Source organism: Chiloscyllium punctatum, chromosome 4, assembly GCF_047496795.1.
Source record: "Chiloscyllium punctatum isolate Juve2018m chromosome 4, sChiPun1.3, whole genome shotgun sequence".
NCBI lineage: Eukaryota > Metazoa > Chordata > Chondrichthyes > Orectolobiformes > Hemiscylliidae > Chiloscyllium > Chiloscyllium punctatum.
In genome coordinates, this window is record NC_092742.1 from 90,917,084 (window position 1) to 90,937,535 (window position 20,452).

General features: G+C 42.2%; 1 protein-coding gene across 5 annotated transcripts in view; it reads left to right on the forward strand.

Moving 5' to 3' along the window:
* LOC140476524 (MAX gene-associated protein-like) overlaps positions 1–19,588 on the forward strand; it is a 107,771-nt gene extending 88,183 nt beyond the window's left edge. For all 5 annotated transcript variants that reach the window (XM_072569279.1, XM_072569277.1, XM_072569281.1 and 2 more), the window contains 2 exons: positions 10,536–10,742; positions 15,734–19,588. In XM_072569279.1, the coding sequence (XP_072425380.1) occupies positions 10,536–10,742; positions 15,734–17,040 (1,514 nt within the window). In that variant the 3' untranslated portion in view covers positions 17,041–19,588. The remainder of the gene's footprint in view (positions 1–10,535; positions 10,743–15,733) is intronic.
* The last annotated feature ends 864 nt before the right edge of the window (positions 19,589–20,452 follow it).

A 20,452-nucleotide genomic window follows, 5' to 3' on the forward strand; every position in this document is an offset into this window, starting at 1 on the left:
GAACACTGAATTTATTTTTAGTTCATAAACATTATAAATGGAGGCACAGGGCACAAAATCAAGTGGTTGTCCTTTAACTGAATGAAGTGAATATGGTGCTTAATCACAGTAGTGTTGTCTTATCACTCCTGTGATTGTTGATTTGCATTCACTCAATTTCCATACCTTAAGTTAAAATTCTTATACTCTGTCAAATCTCTCCATGTCTATGCCTTTCTCTAATTTTGCAATCCTAAATTGTTCTGTTATTATGGCCACTCCCTGTTCTTTTTATGCAGCTCTTGTAACTCCACTCCTTTGACCAAAATCTGAGCACCTGCCCTAATATATCTGAACATGATTTGTTGTGAAACACCAGGTTAACTCCCTTAAAAGGTCTTGGGTCTTTCTACTGCATTAAAGGTACTATGTAAATATATGTAGTTCTTTGGAATTAACACAGACTATCTTAACTCCAGGGTTGTGTATATGTGAGGGGAGGGCAGTTCATACTTCAGAACTTGGCTATGTTCTACACTGCCCTGTATATTTGGATCCCCACCAAAACTACTTTATGAAAAGTCAGAGTCATAGAGATGTACAGCATGGAAACAGACACTCGGTCCAACCCGTCCATCCCAACCAGATAGCCCAACCCAATCTAGTCCCACCTGACAGCACCCGGCCCATATCCCTCCAAACCCTCCTTATTCATATGCCCATCCAAATGCCTTTTAATTGTTGCAATTGTACCAGCCTCCACCACATCCTTATGCAGCTCATTCCATACACGTACCACCCTCTGTGTGAAAAAGTTGCCCCCTTAGGCCCCTTTTATATCTTTCCCCTCTCACCCTAAACCTATGCCCTCTAGTTATAATCTCAGCAAGAGGCCCAGCAATCACTTCTCTAGTTTCCCACTGAGTTCTAGGGTACACCTGATCAAGTCCTAGGGATTTAACCACCTTTATGCATTTCAAGACATCCAGCAGTTCCTCCTCTGAAATATGGACATTTTGCAAGGTGTCACCATCTATTTCACTACTTTCTATATGCTCCATATCCTTTCCTACAGTAAATACTGATGCAAAGTGCTCGTTTAGTATCTGCCCCATCTCCTGCGGCTCCACGCAAAAGCCACCTTGCTGATCTTTGAGGGGCCCTATTCTCTCCCTAGTTAACCCTTTGGTCCTTAATGTATTTGTAAAAACCCTTTGGATTCTCCTTAATTCTATTTGCTAAAACTATCTCATGTCCCCTTTTTGCCCTCCTGATTTCCCTCTTCAGTATACTCCTACTTTCTTTATACTCTTCTAAGGATACACTTGATCTATCCTGTATATACCTTACATATGCTTCCTTCTTTTTCTTAACCAAACCCTCAATTTCTTTAGTCATCCAGCATTCCCTATACCTACCAGCCTTCTCTTTTACCCTGACAGAAATATACTTTCTCTGGATTCTTGCTATCTCATTTCTGAAGGCTTCCCATGTTTTACCTGCGAACATTTGCCTCCAATCAGCTTTTGAAAGTTCTTGCCTAATACCGTCAAAATAGGCCTTTCTCCAATTTAGAGCTTCAACTTTTAGATCTGGTCTATCCTTTTCCATCACTACTTTAAATCTCATAGGATTACGGTCGCTGGCCCCAAAGTGCTCCCCCACTGACACCTCAGTCACCTGCCCTGCCTTGTTTCCCAAGAGTGGGTCAAGTTTTGCACCTTCTCTAGTAGGTACATCCACGTACTGAATCAGAAAATTTTCTTGTACACACTTAATGAATTTCTCTCCATCTAAACCTTTAACACTATGGCAGTCCCAGTCTATGTTTGGAAAGTTAAAATCCCCTACCATAACCACCCTATTATTCTTACAGATAGCTGAGATCTCCTTACAAGTTTGTTTCTCAATTTCCCTCTGACTGAGAATTTTGGAATTAATTTTAATTTTTTATTGTTTAGTTATGAAATATAACCTAAATAATCTTGATTTCTTCTCAAATGCATTATAGATTAATTGGTTTGGATGTCAGAATGTGTGTCAAAAGGATATTGTAGTGGTCCATGAGAAAGAGGCAGAAAGCAGAAGCAACATGAATTGGAGACATTTTCAGTGCAGCCAGGCACAATGCATTCCTACTTATTAAAGTGTTGCCTCCATGTTAAGGCTCTAAAGTTCACCTTTTACTCCATAACGGTCAATGCTACACAGAGGCAGGTAGACAGATATTTGGCATGACGTGCCAGTTGCCATGCAGTGAAAGCCAAAAGTCCAGCTGTCTACTTGCTGGAATTGTACAGAATTGGCGGATTGTGACATCAATCAGCATCTAGTGCAAATTTGGCATATGATCATCTATTTTGGGAAAATCCTATTAATGCCCCCGCAAACTATCTTGCTGCTGGCCAAGCACTCAATGATTTGATATGACCGTCCAGGTCACTGTAGCTCTTAATTTTGAATCCAGTCGATCCTTCTAAGCTGGAGCCAGTGACACCTCTTTAAAAATTTCTGATTTGTCATGCATCACTGTATCTGGAATATCACCAAGGGACTGCATGCAAAAGGAATGGAATTCATTGTCTTCTTTCAAGGTGGAAAGAAGCTGGAGGAGGGGGATTGTGGTTTTGCCAAGGTAGTGGATTCCCCATTGTTAAATGGAGCCATGAACAAGATGCGTATGGTTCTATGGTTGCCACGTTTTAATATGACGATATACTGGAGCCAAAAGGGGTTCAACACCTTGAAAGTATAGTTCATGTATAATCTCACAGACCACCATGTTGTTGAATTGCTGCTGTCTCAGTAGCAGTCTTGATGCTTTTGTCTTAAGTCATTCAGCTGGTACCTCATTCTTCAAGCCACCATGTCAAAATGGAGGGGTAGCTGCGTGGCGACAGGGCTGCCTGCTCCACGTACATCTGGTGAGACCACTTGCAATCCCATCACAGTGGACAGTAATACTAAAAGGAGAGCCATGGTCCAACTGGGAACTTCATGAATCAGACCTTTTGTGCTCTGGTTTCTGCTTCCTGGCTTGTATGGATGAATCCCTCCAGTTCCTCCCAGAACTTGTCATCATTCATGGTAGTCTGCCGCATCCTCCACAACCTAAGGATCACAGGGTGCAGCCCTTGAAGCTTTCAGTGACCATCTCAGGAAGAGACACTGGAAACACCATTGCATCAGATGGGCCAACTATGAGCATCTCTTCATTGTGTCTGGCTGCACTGAAAATGTCTCCAATTCATGTTGCTTTTGCTTTCTGCCTATTTCTCATGGACTACTACAATAACCGTTTGACACACATTCTGACATCCAAACCAATTTAATCCATAATGCATTAAACAACGCACTCCTATGTATTACGTGTAAGGCAAACATTAAATGATCTTTGCCTATCCTGGTGCTCCTCTGCGTTGCTACCTCAGTGGCTAAGGCATGGTTTCTTACATGCACTCAGAGCCAACAAGAGCCTTGAGCAGCTTGGCTTTGAGACTGTTAATTCAGAATGCACTGCCTTGGTATGGGAGACAGCAGTCTGAGTTGATGGGCAACAAGTACACTGGTGGAAAGGAAATGGTGGCTACATTGATCCTGTCTGAGGATAGTATGCTTCTGCATTGTGGAAGGGCTACCAGACTTCTGACTGTTCAGCAATCGTAGTAATCAGAGTTCATATTGTTCAACTACGTTAAGACCTTGAAAGCCCCTTTGACCAGAGGTGATCGCATTCATGATGGCAGCATTAAAAATAGAAGTACTGGAAAAATTCAGCAAGTGTAGCAGCACAGCATCTGTGGGCAGTGAGAGAAGCAAAGTTAGCATTTCAAATCTGATATGACTCTGCAGAACAAAGATCACATTTGGGTGTGATAATGGGGAAAATTGAATGGAAAGCAAGAAATACATGGTCACCGATTACAGCTTGTGCTTCATACCAGATTGTGAAATGAGGGTGAACTGTAATTTGAAAAGAGGAATAGGCAGGGCTACCTTCATTATGGTTTGTTCCAGCAATACATTTGTTTACAGTGATTGTAGGAACAGTTCTGTTATTAACCAAATGCACAGTCTCCTTATGCAGTGTGAGAGTATGCAGCCATGGTGCTGCGTTGCTAGCCTTTTGCAGTTATGTGCCAATTGCCCTATCAGAGAGAAGGAAGTGTCAGTGAATATGTTCCAGTGTATTCAGGTGAAGTGCCTCATAACTGAGTAGTTGGCAATATGTAGAAACTGTGATGCAAGGGTGAGGTGGAGCACCTGCAGGTTAAACATAAGTCCTGATTGCTGGACATTGATGATGAGATCAGTTCATTAAGGAATGTGGCTGTGATTGGTAGGAAGGTGAAGAGGAAGGTAATGGCCGTGTCACCAAATTAGTGAACCGGAGACCCGGGCTAATGTTCTGAGGTCCCACCACAACAGATAATTGGAATTTGAAGTCACTTAATAAATGGCAATCATGAAACATTGTGGATCTAGTTCACCCTCCATATTATTCCAGACTTCCTGCAAAGTGGTTGACTTCGAACTGCACTCTGATATAGCCTAGTTAGCCTCAGTTGTATTAAATGCTGCAAAGTCTAAAGAATGAAATGAAATTGGATGAACCATCCAGTATCGACCTATGCATTGGACAGAGCTGGGTTTGCCATTGTCCTACTAACTAACATCTGAGGTCTTGTGCCAAAATTTAGAGAACTTTCTCACTGATCAGTCCATCATTAGCCTGACTTAGTGATATTCACTGCATGATAACCTTTACACAAACTTCCAGATACCATTGTCCCCGATATGACTTGCCCTACCAGACTTGGAAAAAGGTACAGAGGAGTCTCAACTCTCCGAAGGACACGGACGGGGAGTATTTCGATCGGTTAATTGAAAGCTGGATAACATAGTTTAGCCGAGCATCGGGACCTTGCGATCTTGTCGGATAATCCAATATTTGGATAATCGAATCCCAGATAATCCAGTTTTCTCTGTATGGTTGGAAGGGAATTTTCTGGGAATCTCAAGATTGACTCTGGACACAGCAAAATCTCATATCATTAAGTCAGACTTTGGCAAGGAAACCTCCTGTTGACAATCCCCAACACCAAGTGGCTGATGGATCAGGAGTCCACCTTGTTGGACACCAGTTGGAAGAAGCACAGAGATTGGCAATGTCCTATCCACCACCAAGGCATAGCTGTTAAGTCTGGATCTACAGCAGTTGGTATAGGAACCAGCAAGAGGAGAAAAATCTACTTGACCTCTGCTTCACTAATCTACCTATCATAGATGCACTTGTCCATTGCAATGCTGGTAGGAGTGACGATAGCATAGTCCTTTTTATGGAGATAAAATCCAATCTTCACATTTCAGGGTTACCTCATCTTCTGAGAGATTTAGAACACATTTAACAATTCTCAACTGGGCATCCATAATATGCAGTGGGTGATTAACAGTAGGCGAATTCGCTAATATTCTTTAGGAAAAGAAATATGCCGTCCTCACTTCGCCTGGCTGACCTGCGACTCCAGATCCATAACACTGCGGTTAATTGTCTACTGCCCTCTGAAAAGGCTTCACAAACCACTCAGCTGTATCAGTTGCTACAAAGTGTTGTCAAAGAAATGAAACCCAACAGATCACCTAGTATTGACCTAGGCACTGGAAACTGCAATAAAAAAACACATTTGTTGACCCTGCAAAGTCATCCTCATTTAGATCTGGAGGCTAGTACCAAAATTGAGAGGTCAGAATAGTTGAGCAACAACCTAATATTGTCTGTAAGGTATGATTCCATTAGTATGACTATGTCCTAGGCATGACCATCCCTGGATATGTCCTGTCCCACCGACAGGACAGAGCTGATTAAGAAGGCAGAACAATGGTTTACAATTAGGAGGGAGTTGCCCTGGGAGTATTGAACGTTGACTTCACATCCCATGATATCTCGTGACTTCAGGTTAAACATGAACAAGGAAACTTCCTGATTACCTCGTACGGTCCTCCCTTGGCTGATGGATCAGTACTCCATGTTGAACAGCACTTGGAGGAAGCCCTAAGGATGGGAGATTTCAATGTCCACTATCAAGAGTAGTTTGGCAGTAGCCCTACTGATTTGAGATGGTTGGGTCCTAAAGCACATAGCTGCTACACTAGGTTTGTGGCGGGTCATGAGAGAACCAAAAAGCAGGACTTGACCTCATCCTTATCGATCTGGTTGCAAATGCATCTTCCTTGTCAGTAACGGTAAGAATGGCCACTGTTTAGTCCTTGTGGAGATGAAGTCCTACTTTCACATTGAAAATACCCTCCATCATGTTGTGTGGCATGATCACTCTGCTAAATAGGACAGACTCTGAACAGATCCACTAACTCAAGACTGGGCATCCATGGGTGCTGTGGGTCATCAACAACAGCAGAATCATACTCCCAACAAAATCTGTAAATTCATTGCCATGCATATTCCCCACTCAATCCTGATTCATTGAAAAGTGCAGGAGTATGCCTGGAACAGCACCATGCAAATCTAAAAATGAGTAATCAACAGGGTGCAGCTACCAAACAGGGCTACTTATGTGCCAACTTAGCTCTGTTAAGATTAGATCAGATTCCCTACAGTGTGGAAACAGGCCCTTCGGCCCAACCAGTCCACACCGACCCTCCGAAGAGTAACCCACCCAGACCCATTTCCCTCTGACTAATGCACCTAACACTAGGGCAATTTAGCATGGCCAATTCACTTGACCTGCACATCTTTGGACTCTGGCAGAAAACAGGAGCCAGAGTTTTCTGTTTTCTGGCTCCTGGAGAAAACAGAAGCCAGGAGGAAACCCACGCAGACACTGGGAGAATGTGCAAACTCCACACAGACAGTCACCTGAGGCTGGAATTGAACCTGGGACCCTGGTGCTGTGAGGCAGCAGTGCTAACCACTGAGCCACTGTGCTGCCCAGCACTTCTACAATTGAGGGATTAGATCGGAGTTCTTCAGTCCTGCCACATCCAGTTGTGATGGATGTGGATAACTGACTGGAGGAGAGGGTTCCACAATATCCCTGGAAATCCATGTAAAAGATAGGACTAAAGCATTTGCAGCCATCTTCAGCCAGAAGTGCCAACTGGATTATCCATTTCTTCTTCCTCCTCTGGTAGTCCCCAGTACTACCAGTCTTCAGTTAATTCAATTCACTTCACATAATATCAAGAAATGGTAGGAGACACTGGGTACCGCAAAGGCTATGGGCCTTGACAGCATTTTGGAAATAGTACTGAAGATTTGTGTTCCAGAACTTGACACTCCCCTAGCCATGCTCGTTCAATACAGATAATTGCTGTTGGGAGAGTTTTAGACTGTAGATCTAAAGGTCCCAGGTTCAATCCTGGATTTCAGCAAAAAGTGTTTCCTGACTGCGGGGTAGGAGCACAGTGGCTCAGTGGTTAGCAGTGCTGTCTCACAGTGCCAGGGACCTGAGTTTGATTCCAGCCTCTGGTAACTGTGTGGAGTTTGCACATTCTCCCTGTGTCTGCGTGGATTTTCTCCGGGTGCTCAGGTTTCCTCCCATAATCCAAAGATGCATTAGTCAAGGGTAAATATAGAGTAATAAGGTAGGGAAATGAGCCTGAGTGGGTTACTCTTTGGAGGGTTGGTGTGGATTTGTTGGGCTAAATAGCCTGTATCCACACTGTAGAGATACAACACTCACATGTTGTCTATCTGACAATGTGAAAAATTGCCCAGATATGTCCTCGACACACAATTCAGGACAAATCCTGACTTACCAGTTCACTCTTGATCGTCAGGTATCACCAATAATGCTACTCAACAGCATCTGCTCAACAATAAATTGCCCAATGATGCTCAGTTTGGTTATGCCAGACCATTCAACCCCTGACCTTATTACAGCCTTGGTTCAAACATGAACAAAAGAGCTGAATTTCAGAGGCGCAATGCGAGTGACAGTCCTTGACATCAAAGTTGTGTTTGATCAAGTGTGGTATCAAGGAGCCCTAGCAAAACTGGAATCAGGGGCAACTCTTTGCTGGTTGGAGTCAACATAAGAGCATCTAACCATTGCCATTTGTCAAAACAGTGGCATTACCATCACTGAAACTCCAAATATCAATACACTGGAGGTTACCCTTGACTTGAAACTGAACTGGACTTGCTACAGAAACAGTAGGTTAGAGGCTCGGAATCTTGTAGCAAGTAACTCGCCTGACTCCCCAGTGCCTATCCACCATTTACAAGAACAAGTGAGGGGCATGATAGAATACTCCCCTCTTGGCTAGATGGGTGCAGCTCCAAAAATATCCAAGAAGCTTAACAACATCCAGGACAAATCAGCCCATCCACATTGGCACTGCATTCACAAGCATCCACTTCATTTACCACTGATGCTCTATTGCTGCAGTGTGTACTCTTTCCAAGATGTACTGCAGAAATTCGCCAAAAATTGTTAGATAGTATCTTCCAAATCAAATACCACTTCCACATGTGGGAACGCTACCACCTGCAGGGTCCCCTCCAAGCCACCCACCATTCCGACTTGGAAATAGATCACTGTCACTGGGTTATGTCATGGCCCCAGCATTGCTGTCAAGACATGGAACAATCTGGACTCAATGAAGAGTGCAGGAGGACAAGCCAGAACAGAGAACTCCTACCTAAAATGCGATATTTATCTGGGGCAGCTACAGCACAGGGCTACTTCCATGCTACTTCTGTTTGGCATGCCATTGAGCTAAGCAATTCATTACTAAAGGATTGGTACAAAGGTCTTGGTTCTGCTTAAGGGCAATCAGAGACAGGCAATAAATGCTGCCCAGGTCTGATGGATGCATAAACAAAGGTACTGTCACTTCCAGCCATAAATAATGGTGATGAACCAAAAGCTCACTGGAGATGGAGGGGACAAGTTAAATTAGCATCAAAACTGCCAGGTTATAATTATCTCCAAGAGAACCTAACCATCTCCCCCTGATGTTCAGTGGCATTACCATTGTTGAATTCCCTACTAGCAAAGAGTTTGTCTTCACTAGAAGACAAACTTCGGTGAACCAAATCAATGTTGTGCTGTAAGAGCAAGTCAAGGACTAGGAATTCTGTGGCAAGTCGCTGGCCTCCTCTTTCCCCAGTGGTGGTTCACCATTTACAAGGCACAAGTTAGGAGCCCCGTGGAGTACTCCAACCCACCTGATTGAATGCAGCTCCAACAACACTCAGGAAGCTTGACAACATCCAGATAAAGACGTCTACTTGATTAGCACCACATTCAGCACATTAACCATTATTCACCCCTTCCCATGCATTTGACTTCTACTATTAGAAGGATTGGGGCAGCAGGTATATGAGAACGCCATTGTGTGTAAGATCCCCTTCAGGCTGCTCACTGCCCTGACTTGGAATTTTATCGCTGTTCATTCACATCCGTGTCAAAATGCTGGAACTCCTTTTCATACTAACATTGAGTGTAACTGTGCCCTAAGACTACAGTGGTTCAAGAAGGCAACACACCCCTGGCACAGTTTTCAAGAATAATTACAAATGGACAATAAATACTGGCCTACCCAATGACCCCCACAACCCATGAATAAATTTAACAAACGGCGTCACTCACCTTGATCACTCGTAAGCTCATTTAATATTTTCCCCCAGCAATATTATCAGCTACTTTGTGCCAAATTCCTGAGATTGACCTCTCTGACAAACTGCTTCCTTTCGTTTCAAAGCACTTGGAAAAACCTCCTAGCCCACCTGTGGAAAATCCATGCTGTTGTCCTTATGCAGTAATTTGGAGAATCTAGGAATACTTTTTCTGTATCATTTTCTCAGATATGACCTTTGGCTATTTATTCATTGGATGCAGATGTTACTCATTATCTGCTGCCCCAACCCTTCTAATAGTAGAAGGCCTCATTTGTCAACAACCCATTAACAAAGATGGTGGTGAGCAGCTGCCTTGAAGTGTTGCAGTCCATGGGAGGTTAACAATAACTGCAGTGCTCCCAAGAAGGGAGTTCTCGGTTTTTCAACACAGCGAAAGTATTGGAATGGCGTTAAGGCTCCAAAGCTGGATGGTTTGTGGCTTGGAAGGGAATTGGAATATTGTGGTGTTTTCATGCATGTGCTGCCCTTGCCAGTCTTGCTCACTATCTCCCAGACATGTTGTTCCTCCTGCATGTAGAACAGCCCTATCCTTTCAGTATTGCAGATTGACTTTAATAAGTTCAAGCCTAGCAGAAACCTAGGCACACTACTGAGTCATCATGAAGTTTACTTTCTACCTGTGTCTTCTTGAGCAGTTCAAATTCATGCAGTTTCCTGATGTTTGGTGGGTGTTTTGTCTAATCTATTTTCATTGCTCCTTGATAATAAACATCCAACTACTACTTCTGAAGTATTTGGGGTGAACCTTCTATATCCATGGTGCATCATTGGCCCAAATATGTGATGGTACTACACTAGTTACTTTGACATTAAATATGAACTTGCACTGTTTTTGCCTTTGTTACTTAATCTTGAGCTGTAAATGAACTTTTCCTTCTCTCTGTCTCTCCAGGCATTGCTTTAGTTACTATCCAAGTGCAGGGCTTGCCGGTTCCCTTTCAGGTAAACAATGCTACTGTTGAGGGATCTCACAGTTCCGCAGGGAAAACATCTGCACTCTTGAGCACCAGACCTCCTGGGACTGAAGTGGTAGGTTCTGGTGCAGCTGATGTCATGCAAGGGAAAGAACCCAAGTCTGAAGCTTCAGCAGATTCACTTGGTAAGAAATATTTCATGTACTTTGTTGTATGTTTTCTACAAAATGTTTTAGAATGCCACTGTGTAACCCTGTAATCGTTTCAGGATTGCATTTTAGTTCTCGCTGTCCTTCAAAAGGAGAACAGAAATGTGACCTGTTGAAAGTACTAGACTCCAGACCGCTGTGTGTCAGGGAGTGTATTGCCCAACATTTCTGGGGAATTAAAAAGCAGTTTAAAAGTCTTACTGGGGGACTCGGCAGTAACAGATTCTGGCAAACACTGCTGTACACCCCCACCAGTTTCTTCAGCACAGAAATGACATCTGAGGATACATTGTTTATATGGATCATGAGAGATCCTAACCCCTCCTCCATCAATCATTTGAATCAGAATTGAGTTTGGCTTGGTACTTTGGATTTCAGTTAAGTTTTATAAATAATCATCCTAACATTTAAAATCAGTTTTGCTGATAATTTAAGGTCAGCATGATTAGGGTTAGATCAGTGCATGACAGATGTTTGACTGACATCATAAGAAATAGCAGTAAGTCATTCAGTATCTTGAGCCCACTCTACTATTCAGTGAGCTCATGGCTGGTCTGAGTGTAGGCTAGCTCCCATACCTGCCTGCTCCAAGAACCTTTGACTCTTGTCAATCCAAACAATCTGTTTAGCTCAGCCTTGAATATATTCAATGACCCACATGCCACTTTTCACTGAGGAAGAAAATTCCGAACACGAATGACCCTCTGAAAAAAGAAATTCCTCCTTGACTTTTAAACTGTGAGACTCCTGAATTTTTAACTGTGCCCCCTTGTTCTAGATTCCACCATGAAGGCATCTTCCTCTCAGTACCTACCCTATCAAGTCCTCTCAGAAGCTAATTCTACTAAACTCCAAAAAATATAGACCAGGTTGAAGCTTTCCTCATAAGAGAAATTCCTCATTTCAGAAATCATCATCCAAATAACTTCTCTTGAACTGTTTCTAATGCAAGTATGCCCCTCCTTTAAATAAGGTGACTAAAACTGTACGTCTCAAAGTTGTGGTCTCACCGATGCCCTGTACAGTTTTGTCATTTTATATTTCATCATTGTTGCCGTAAAAGCCAATATTCCATTTGTCTTCCTGATTACTTGCTGTACATGCTAACCTTTTGTACAAGGTGGGCAAAGTTCCTCTATACATTTTTCAAGTAATTCTTGGTTTGCAATGTTATTGGATAGGCTAACATTCTTTTGCCTGTGATTAACTGCCCTGGCGAATGTAGTAGTCTTAAACCTCTGCCAGTTTTGGAGTGTAGGTACACCCACAGAGCTGTTAAGAAAGGAGATCCAGGAGTTTGAAGCAGCAACAGTGAAAGAATGACAATATGGTTCTAGGTCATGATCCACAGTTTGGAGAGAAATTTGCAGATAGTGGCGTTCCCATGCATTTACTGTCCTTGTCCTCCTAGGTAGTGGAGGTTTTTAAATTTCATTTTGTGGGATGTGGGTGTCACTGGCTGGATGATCATTTATTACCCATCCCCACTTGCCCTTGAGAAGTTGGTGGTGAGCTAGCTTCCCTGCTGTGGGTGGGCCCACAATGCCATTAGCAGGGGGGAGTTCCAGAATTTTGACCCAGCAACAGTGAAGGAACAGTGATCTATAGGATGGTGAGTGACTTAGAGGGGAACTTGAAGGGGTTATGTTCCCATATATCTGCTGCGCTTGTCTTTCTAGATGAAAGTGGTCATCGGTTTGGAAGGTGCTCTCTGAGGGTCTTTGGTGAATTTCTGCAGTGCGTCTTGTAGATAGCAGCAGTGTGTACTGAGTGTTGATGATGGAGGGAGTGGATGCATGTGAATGTGCCAGTCAAACGGGCTGCTTTGTCTTGGATGGTGTCAAGCTTCTTGAGTGTTGTTGGTTACGGTTTGGATAATCTGTTGAGGAATCTTTGCTGATTAACTGCACTGCATCTTTTAAATTGTCCATATTCCTTTTATGCATCATTGGTAGAGAGAGTGCATATTGGTGGATGCACTGCCAGGCAAATGGAGAGCATTCCTGGTTTGTGCAATATAATGGCTTGAGGAAGCAAGAGGTGAGTTACTGTAGAATTTTCAGCTTCTGAGTGACTGACTGGTGTTTTAACCACAGGACTTATTTGGCATGTCTGGTTCATTTTCTGGTTAGTGGCACTACAGAATGAAGTAGAGATTTCAGGGATGGTGATCCTACTGAGTGTCGAGAGGTGATGGTTAAATTCTCACATTGGAGATGTATATTGCCTGCCACTTGTATGATACAAATGGTACTTATGACTTTCGGCTCAAGTCTGGATGGTATGCCGGTCTTGCTGCATGTGGGCATGGATGCTACAGTATCTGAGGAGGTGTCAATGGTGCTGAACATTGTGTAATTATGAGTGAACACCAGCACTCCTTACATTATGATGGAGGGAAGATTATTGAGGAAGCAGCTGACATGGTTTGGCCTTGGACATCACCCTAAGAAACTCTTGGAGTGATATCCTGGAGCTGAAAGATTGACCTCCACAACCTCCAGCATTTTCCTTTGTGACAGTTATTACTCCTTTAATAATTGGAGAGCTTTCACCTGATTCTCACTGATTTTGCTCAAGTTCCTGGATGCCACACTTGGTCAAATGTAGCCTTGATGTTAAGATCAGTCAGTCACCTCTGGAGTTCAGCTCTGTTGTCCATGTTTGGGCAAAGACTGTAGTGAGATCAGGAACTGTGAGATCTTGACAGAACTCAAACTGAGTGAACAGGTTATTGCTTTGTAATGGCTTCTTGATAACTTGTTGTCAACGGGGCTTTCTCATTTTGTTGATGGTGGGGAATGTCTTGTTAAGGCAATAATTGACACGGGTGGAGTTGTCCTGCCTTCCTGCACCAGGGCACTTTTCCACATTGTCACATAAAGGCCAAGGTTGTAACTCTCTTGGAACAGGTTGGCTCAGAGCATGGTAGTTCTGGTGTACAAGTCTTTAGCACTGTTTCCAGGGTGCACGCCCTTTGCAATATACTGTGCCTTCAGCCATTTGACATTGTATGGAGTGAAACAAATTGGTTGACAATTAGATTGGCATCTGTGATGCAGGGGATCTCTGGAAGAGGCTGAGATTAATGACCTGCTATGTACTCCTGGCTGAAGACTTGCAAATGCTTACCTTTATCTTTTACGTTGATATGTTGGGCTCCTCCATTGTTAAAAATTGGGATAATCGTGGAGCCATCTCCTCAAGTGAGTTGTATAATTATCCACCACTGTTCACGACTAGATGTTGCAGGATTGCAGAGCTTGAATCTGATCCATTGGTTGTGAAATCACATAGCCCTGTCTAAAGTCTGCTGCTTCCACAGTTTGTTGCATGCATAGTCCTGTTGTAGCTTCATCAAGTTTGGTTATACCAAAAAAATGGAGTACATTGTTGCTTCTGGTATACCCTCCTACGTTCTTCTTTGGACCAGGGTGGATTTCCTAGCTTGAAAATAATAGTGAAGTAGGAGATATGCTGGGTCATAAGAATGTAGATTGTGGTTGAGTACAGTTCTGCTGCTGATGGCCCATAATGTCTCTTGGATGCGTAGTTTTGATTTGTTAGATCAGCTTGAAATTGATTTCATTTAGCAAGATGGTAATGCCACACAGTACACGGGTGGTTCTAACTGTGAAGGTCAACCTGTTCTCCGCCAGGATTGTGCAAAGGTCAATCTTAACAGCACTGCCATGAATGGACACGACTGCACACTTGGATTTGTGGGTCGAAGTCGAGTAGTTGTTTTCCAATGGTTCCTTCACCAATTGCTGGAGACCCAGTGTATCAGCTATGTCCTTTAGGCTGTGGTCAGCTTACTAAACAGTGACTATACTTGAGCTACTCATGGTGATTGACATTAAAGGTCCTCACCCAGAGAATACAGTATTCTGTGCCCTTATCCTCCGAGAGCACACTATTCAACATGCTGGAGAACTGATGATTGCAAAATCACTGCAGAGGACCATCACCAGCTGGAGATTTACTTGTTCATGTTTGACTCCTGCCATGAGCCATCATGGTACCCAGAGTTAATATTGTGGACTGCTAGACCCACTGATTTCTGACCGAATACCACTCCACACTGACATCTGATTAGTCTGTCCTGCTGATAACAAAAGAAATAGAAGCAGGAGTAGGGAATTTGGCCCCTCAGGCCTGCTATGGATTGAATTGCCCCAAGCCTCAACTTCTGTTTGCATGCCAGCTCTTCAAAGCTCTTTCAAAAATTTATAGATTGTAAATGGTTGAGGCCGAGCACTTGGTGTCCCATTAGTTACACTTTGTCGTCCTACAAAAGCCCGATTTTTCCTGACTGTTTCGTATTGGTTAGTACACCACCCATGTTAAATAGCACCCCACAAGTTATAAGCTGTTATCTTTTGTAGATGCTTTTTATTTGGAACCTTTTCAAATGCCATTTGGAAATCCAAATACAATGATCTACTGGTTCTCTTTATCCACTTTACTTGTAATACCCCAAAGAACTCCCAGGAAACCTATCAAACGTGACTGGCCTTTTGCAAAACATCATCCCTGGTTGATAATAATAATATTATTATTCTTATTTGTCGTCATTTGAGGCAATTGGTTACTGTTGTAATGCTTTGGACTTTGGTGGTTTGATTGCAATGAAGTGATAATACTGGGCAGGTAATTATTCTTGCAATTGTTCACATATTCCTTCTGTTATTATTCACTAAGATACTGAATAATGGCCAAAAACTTCACTGGAATGTGAATATGAAGGTGACTCATTGTGGTTGATGTTGCATACTTCACAGTAAATATTTAAAGGACAATGGTAGTTAGTAAAATATGTTCCTTTCCTATTCTGTGACTGACAACGTTGAAAGGTTGGAATTACTAGAAAAGGTTTTGTTAATGTAATTAAAGTACGCAAAAATGCGGCATGCACAGCATCAGTAAATTCAATGATGTGTTCATTCTTTTCTATCTTATTGCAGGTGATAAAAATTCCTCCTTCCTGATGCCAAGAATAGTGAATGTGACCTCTTTGGCAACTGGAGAATCTCCATCATTGAATGTGCAAGGGATGAATGATTCTTTTGCAGAAGTGGATCCTCAAGCTCTTGACTTCAGCATGAAAGGGAGGAAACAAGGAGAACAAGTTTCCAGAGACAGTAAAAGAACATCTGACCTAAGTAACAGCTCAAACATTACTGGAGAGTTCACTGTACTTGGTGAAAGTGAGGTTATGCCATTTCTTATTGTATCACCAGAGGCTTCAAAGTCCGAACATCAACAGCAAGCACAGCAGATTGCAGCTTCTCACGTAGTGGGTTCTGACAAAATCAATGGATCACCAAAGGCATTGGATCTGTCTTGTTTCCCTGATAAAGCTTCAGTGTCTTCCACAGAAAAGGTCTGGACTAGAGAGGAAACATCAACTGGGTCAGCACCAACAACTGAAATAATACTTGAAGACAAATTGGCGTTTCAGCTGATGAGCAGTCGGGTGCAGACATGCAACACTGGCAAAACTATTGGACTGAGTGACAGGGACGCAGAACTGTCATCACTGTTAAAAGCCAATGGCACAACATCTAGTGAGATGGTGGATACTGATGGCTATGAGCCATTCACTTCACTTTTAAATGAGCTTGCATATTTAAATCAGCAGTTCTCTGATGATGAGGAAAATCCAAATGCGTCTTCAATGTCTGATCACCAGGCATTGGGCTTTATTGAGAATGGAAATCGAGGAGACGATATTGATGAATTTTCATTGATCCATGGACCAATAAGATTGGTGGACATTGGTGCTAATGAAGCCACTGAACTGAAACAGACAGAGAGGGAAAGTGGTGGCTCAAGTAGCCCCCTGGTATTGCAGTTGGAAGGAGAAGAATTGAATGTTGAGCAGTTGCTTAGCAGCGAGATACCAGTGGATTCCCAAAATGAGTTGGATGATGGCACACTGGATTTCGAAAGCGATCATGCTTGTGGGGTAAACAGTTCAGTAACTGTTTCCCCTCCTCCACTTGTACATATGAAGGCAGCCTCACCTTCATCAAACACAGAGGTTCCAAGCAGTTTAGACTTGCTTTGGAGGCCAATGCCTAAATTGGCACCCCTTGGCTTAATTAGGGTACCTGGAAAGGTTGAATCAGTAGCACTGACAGATCATTCTTCAGATAATAACAGGCCTATGCCCGCACTAGCACGGATCTCATCTCCGCAACACATTAGCACAGAGAGTCCGTGCAGTGTTTCGGGAGAACACTTCAACAATTCCTCTTTGAAAGAGTGATCAAACTGCTACTTCTAAATTACTCTCTCCTTGGCCAGCTTTTGAGGATTCTCTTCTGAAAGCAAGTACACTTTCGGATCATCTCTCCAATGATTTTAAATATGAAATTGAAATAATTATTCTGAATGGAATTAAACTTTGGAGATTTGTGGCGATTGTGCTGGGATTGCTATTAAAAATAACCAATGAAGTGTATTAATAATCTGGTATTTCACCAGATAATGAATCTAATGTATAGTTTCATCTACAATTCACCATGAATATTGTGGTGATCCCAGAACTGATTGCTGAAATTGAGTATTTTGCCATTTGGTTTTATGGGGTAGAATCTTCGATTTAAAATCATTTTCTGGACTTTTTGTACAGTTTCTTAACTTGTCACCTTAAGCATAAAGATGCTGAGCATAACTTCCTGGGTGGGTAATAAACATCTTTTGTATGTAGCTTGTATAGTATAGAGATTGAGCTTTGCTAGAGCAATCATTCATCTGGAGTACAAACTGACTTTGTTTCGGTGGTTTCGTAAATCTATTTTTCTGAATAGCTGAGGGAGTGTTGGTGCATTTCACATGCACCAGACCTTCCTTTTAGATTTCCTAGTATTTGAATGGAATCTATTGTGTTGATACAGATGAAAATTAATTGATTATGTTGAGTGCTAAAAGGTTGACAGACGAAATCTGATTTTTGATGTATCTTGAATAATGTGTAAATACTGTGCTACATATTTTTTTTAAAAATTGTGAAATAGAAATTTCTTAAGTTTTTTTGGTTTTCTTTCGGCAAGATCCCACTATTTTTTTAGAAAAGACGCTAACAAATCTGAATAGTATCTCTTGTGTATGTGGTTTAAAGGCATGTCTAACCTTGCAATTAAACTAGTTAAACCAGGTACTATATTTACCTTTGACAGACATTGTATGCATTGTAATGTTATGTATTGAAGATTGCAATGAAGGGAGTCACTTTCTTGTGTTTCATTTGGATGTTGTTTGGGACTGGAAGACTGTACTTATCGAATTGACTTTGAAATGGAATCAGATTACTGAAGAATTTCATTCATTTTCTTGAATGTAGAGACTAAATGGTAGTCCCACTTCATTCTTTCTCCATCACCTGCTAAGATTCAATTACCAGACCTTTTCATTGATCAATAACAGCAGGTTCAGTTCTGTTCTATGCTGAAAGTGAAGCCTCACAAGATATACATTTTCTCCTACTAACATTTATATGGGGAGAAAAAGTCTACCTTTTGAAAGTTTCGTGCAAGTTATGTACTTTTTCATCACATACTTCTCCTATTGCAGATTTCTCACCTAATGCTTTCTATCTATGTTTAACGTCTTTGAAATAGCAGAATAAGTTTTATGGGCTATAGTCACTAGGTGGCTCTGTGGAATAAGTTTCATATATTTTTCACCTTAGATCATCATCCATGTAACAAGATGCAGTGTAGCAGCTCAGAGGTTCCTTCGATGTATCACCCACACGGAACACCAAAACCATCTTCTGTGCTTGTTATTACTCCAGTCAGGAGAGGGTTTCCCCCATTTCCTAGTTTTGTTCAGTCTCCTTGATGCCAAGCTGTCAAATGTGACTTTGATGTCAAGGTCAATGGCTCTCATCTCACCCCCGAAATTAATACTTTTGTCCATATTTGAAGCAAGGATATAATGACAGCAGGAGCTGAATGCTCCTAGCAGAAACCAAACTGAATGATAATGAGTAGGTTATTGCTGAGCAAATGCTGCTTGATAACACCATTGATAAACACTTCTATCACTTTACTGATGAACAAGAGTAGACTGATGAGGCAGTTATTCAATGGGTTGAATTTGTACTGCTTTTTGTGTGCAGGACATATCTGGGTAATTTTCTATGTTGTTGGGGTTGGTGCAAATTATAGACTTATGGCACATAAAATGCACATTTTATGTCCGGGTTAGACTTGTATTTTGATTTTTTTTCAGTTTCTTTTGTTTCTTAATTTTAGTGAGGAAATACTGTTTAGCTATAATTATAAACCTCTCAGGATTGGATGACATTCTCACTTCTCTCCCACATCAGAATGACAAAACAGAAATTGTGTATCTTTGCGTGATGCTGTCTCTTTCCATTTGCTGTATAGATAATAGGAATGTACTGCAGGCACAGTAGAGAATGGCAGAAAAGGGTAAGGGCATACTGGGAAGCAGATTATAAGGAGATGTTCCTGGTATGGGAACGTGATAGAGCCTGATAGTGTGGAAATTGATTGTGAGCCATATAGCAAAGATGACCATCTACAGAGAATAGCAGCAATAGGCAGTAAGAAGGAGGCAGTGGCGTGGCATGGAGGAGGGAGTAGTGAGTGATAGTGCCTTTTGATCCAATATCAGTCAGGTCAGAAGGGGACTTTGGACTAAATCAAGATGGAATAAGAGAAGCACAAAGATCGGAAGAGGAAAGAAAGAAACTGAAATGAAAAGTTGGCACAACAAATGAGGATACAATGGAGACTAATAGAATGTACACAAACACGTAATAAATGTTATGCAAGTGCTACTAATCATATATTGAAGCCTTGTATCTTTTCCACATACATTGTTTTGTCTTTCTATCTACATATGCAACTGAAGCCATGTTGCTTTCATGGTGTGTTTTATTGATTGGTTGCAAGTTAGCCGCCAGTAAATCCAAACCAAAGCAGGCAGTATACCCAGCAAAGCAAGAAAACGTAGTTCAGAAAACTACCAAGGATTGACGAAACTTAGTCATCAATGACCAGTCTGGAGAATCTGCCAACATAAGACCATAGATCACAAGCTATAGAAGCAGAATTAGGCTATTTGATTCAATGGGTCTACTCTGCAACTTGATCATAGAACATGGAATCCCTACAGTACAGAAGAGGCCATTTGGCCTTTCAAATCTGCACTGACTGTCCAAACAGCATCCCACCCAAACACCCACCCTACTCCCTCTAACCCTGCACTAGTCACAGTTAATCCACCCAGCCAGCGCATCCTTTAACAAAACTTAAATAGACAAATTAATTTATGCTTATCAACCTCAAAATGGAATGGCATGGCGGCTCTGTGGTTAGCACTGGTGCTTCACAGTGCCAGGGACCTGGGTTAGATTCCTCTGGTAACCAGGCAGAAGTGGGTACTGCAGATGCTGGAGATGAGTGAAGATTAGAGTGGTGCTGGAAAAGCACAGCAGGTCAGGCAGCATCCGAAGAGCAGGAAAATCGACGTTTCGGGCAAAAGCCCTGATGAAAGGCTTTTGCCCGAACCATCAATTTTCCTTCTCGGATGCTGCCTGACCTGCTGTGCTTTTCCAGCACCACTCTAATCTTGACTTTCTCTGGTAACTGTCTATTTGAAGTTTGCGCGTTCTCCCTGTGTCTGAAGTTTCTTCTGGGTGCTCT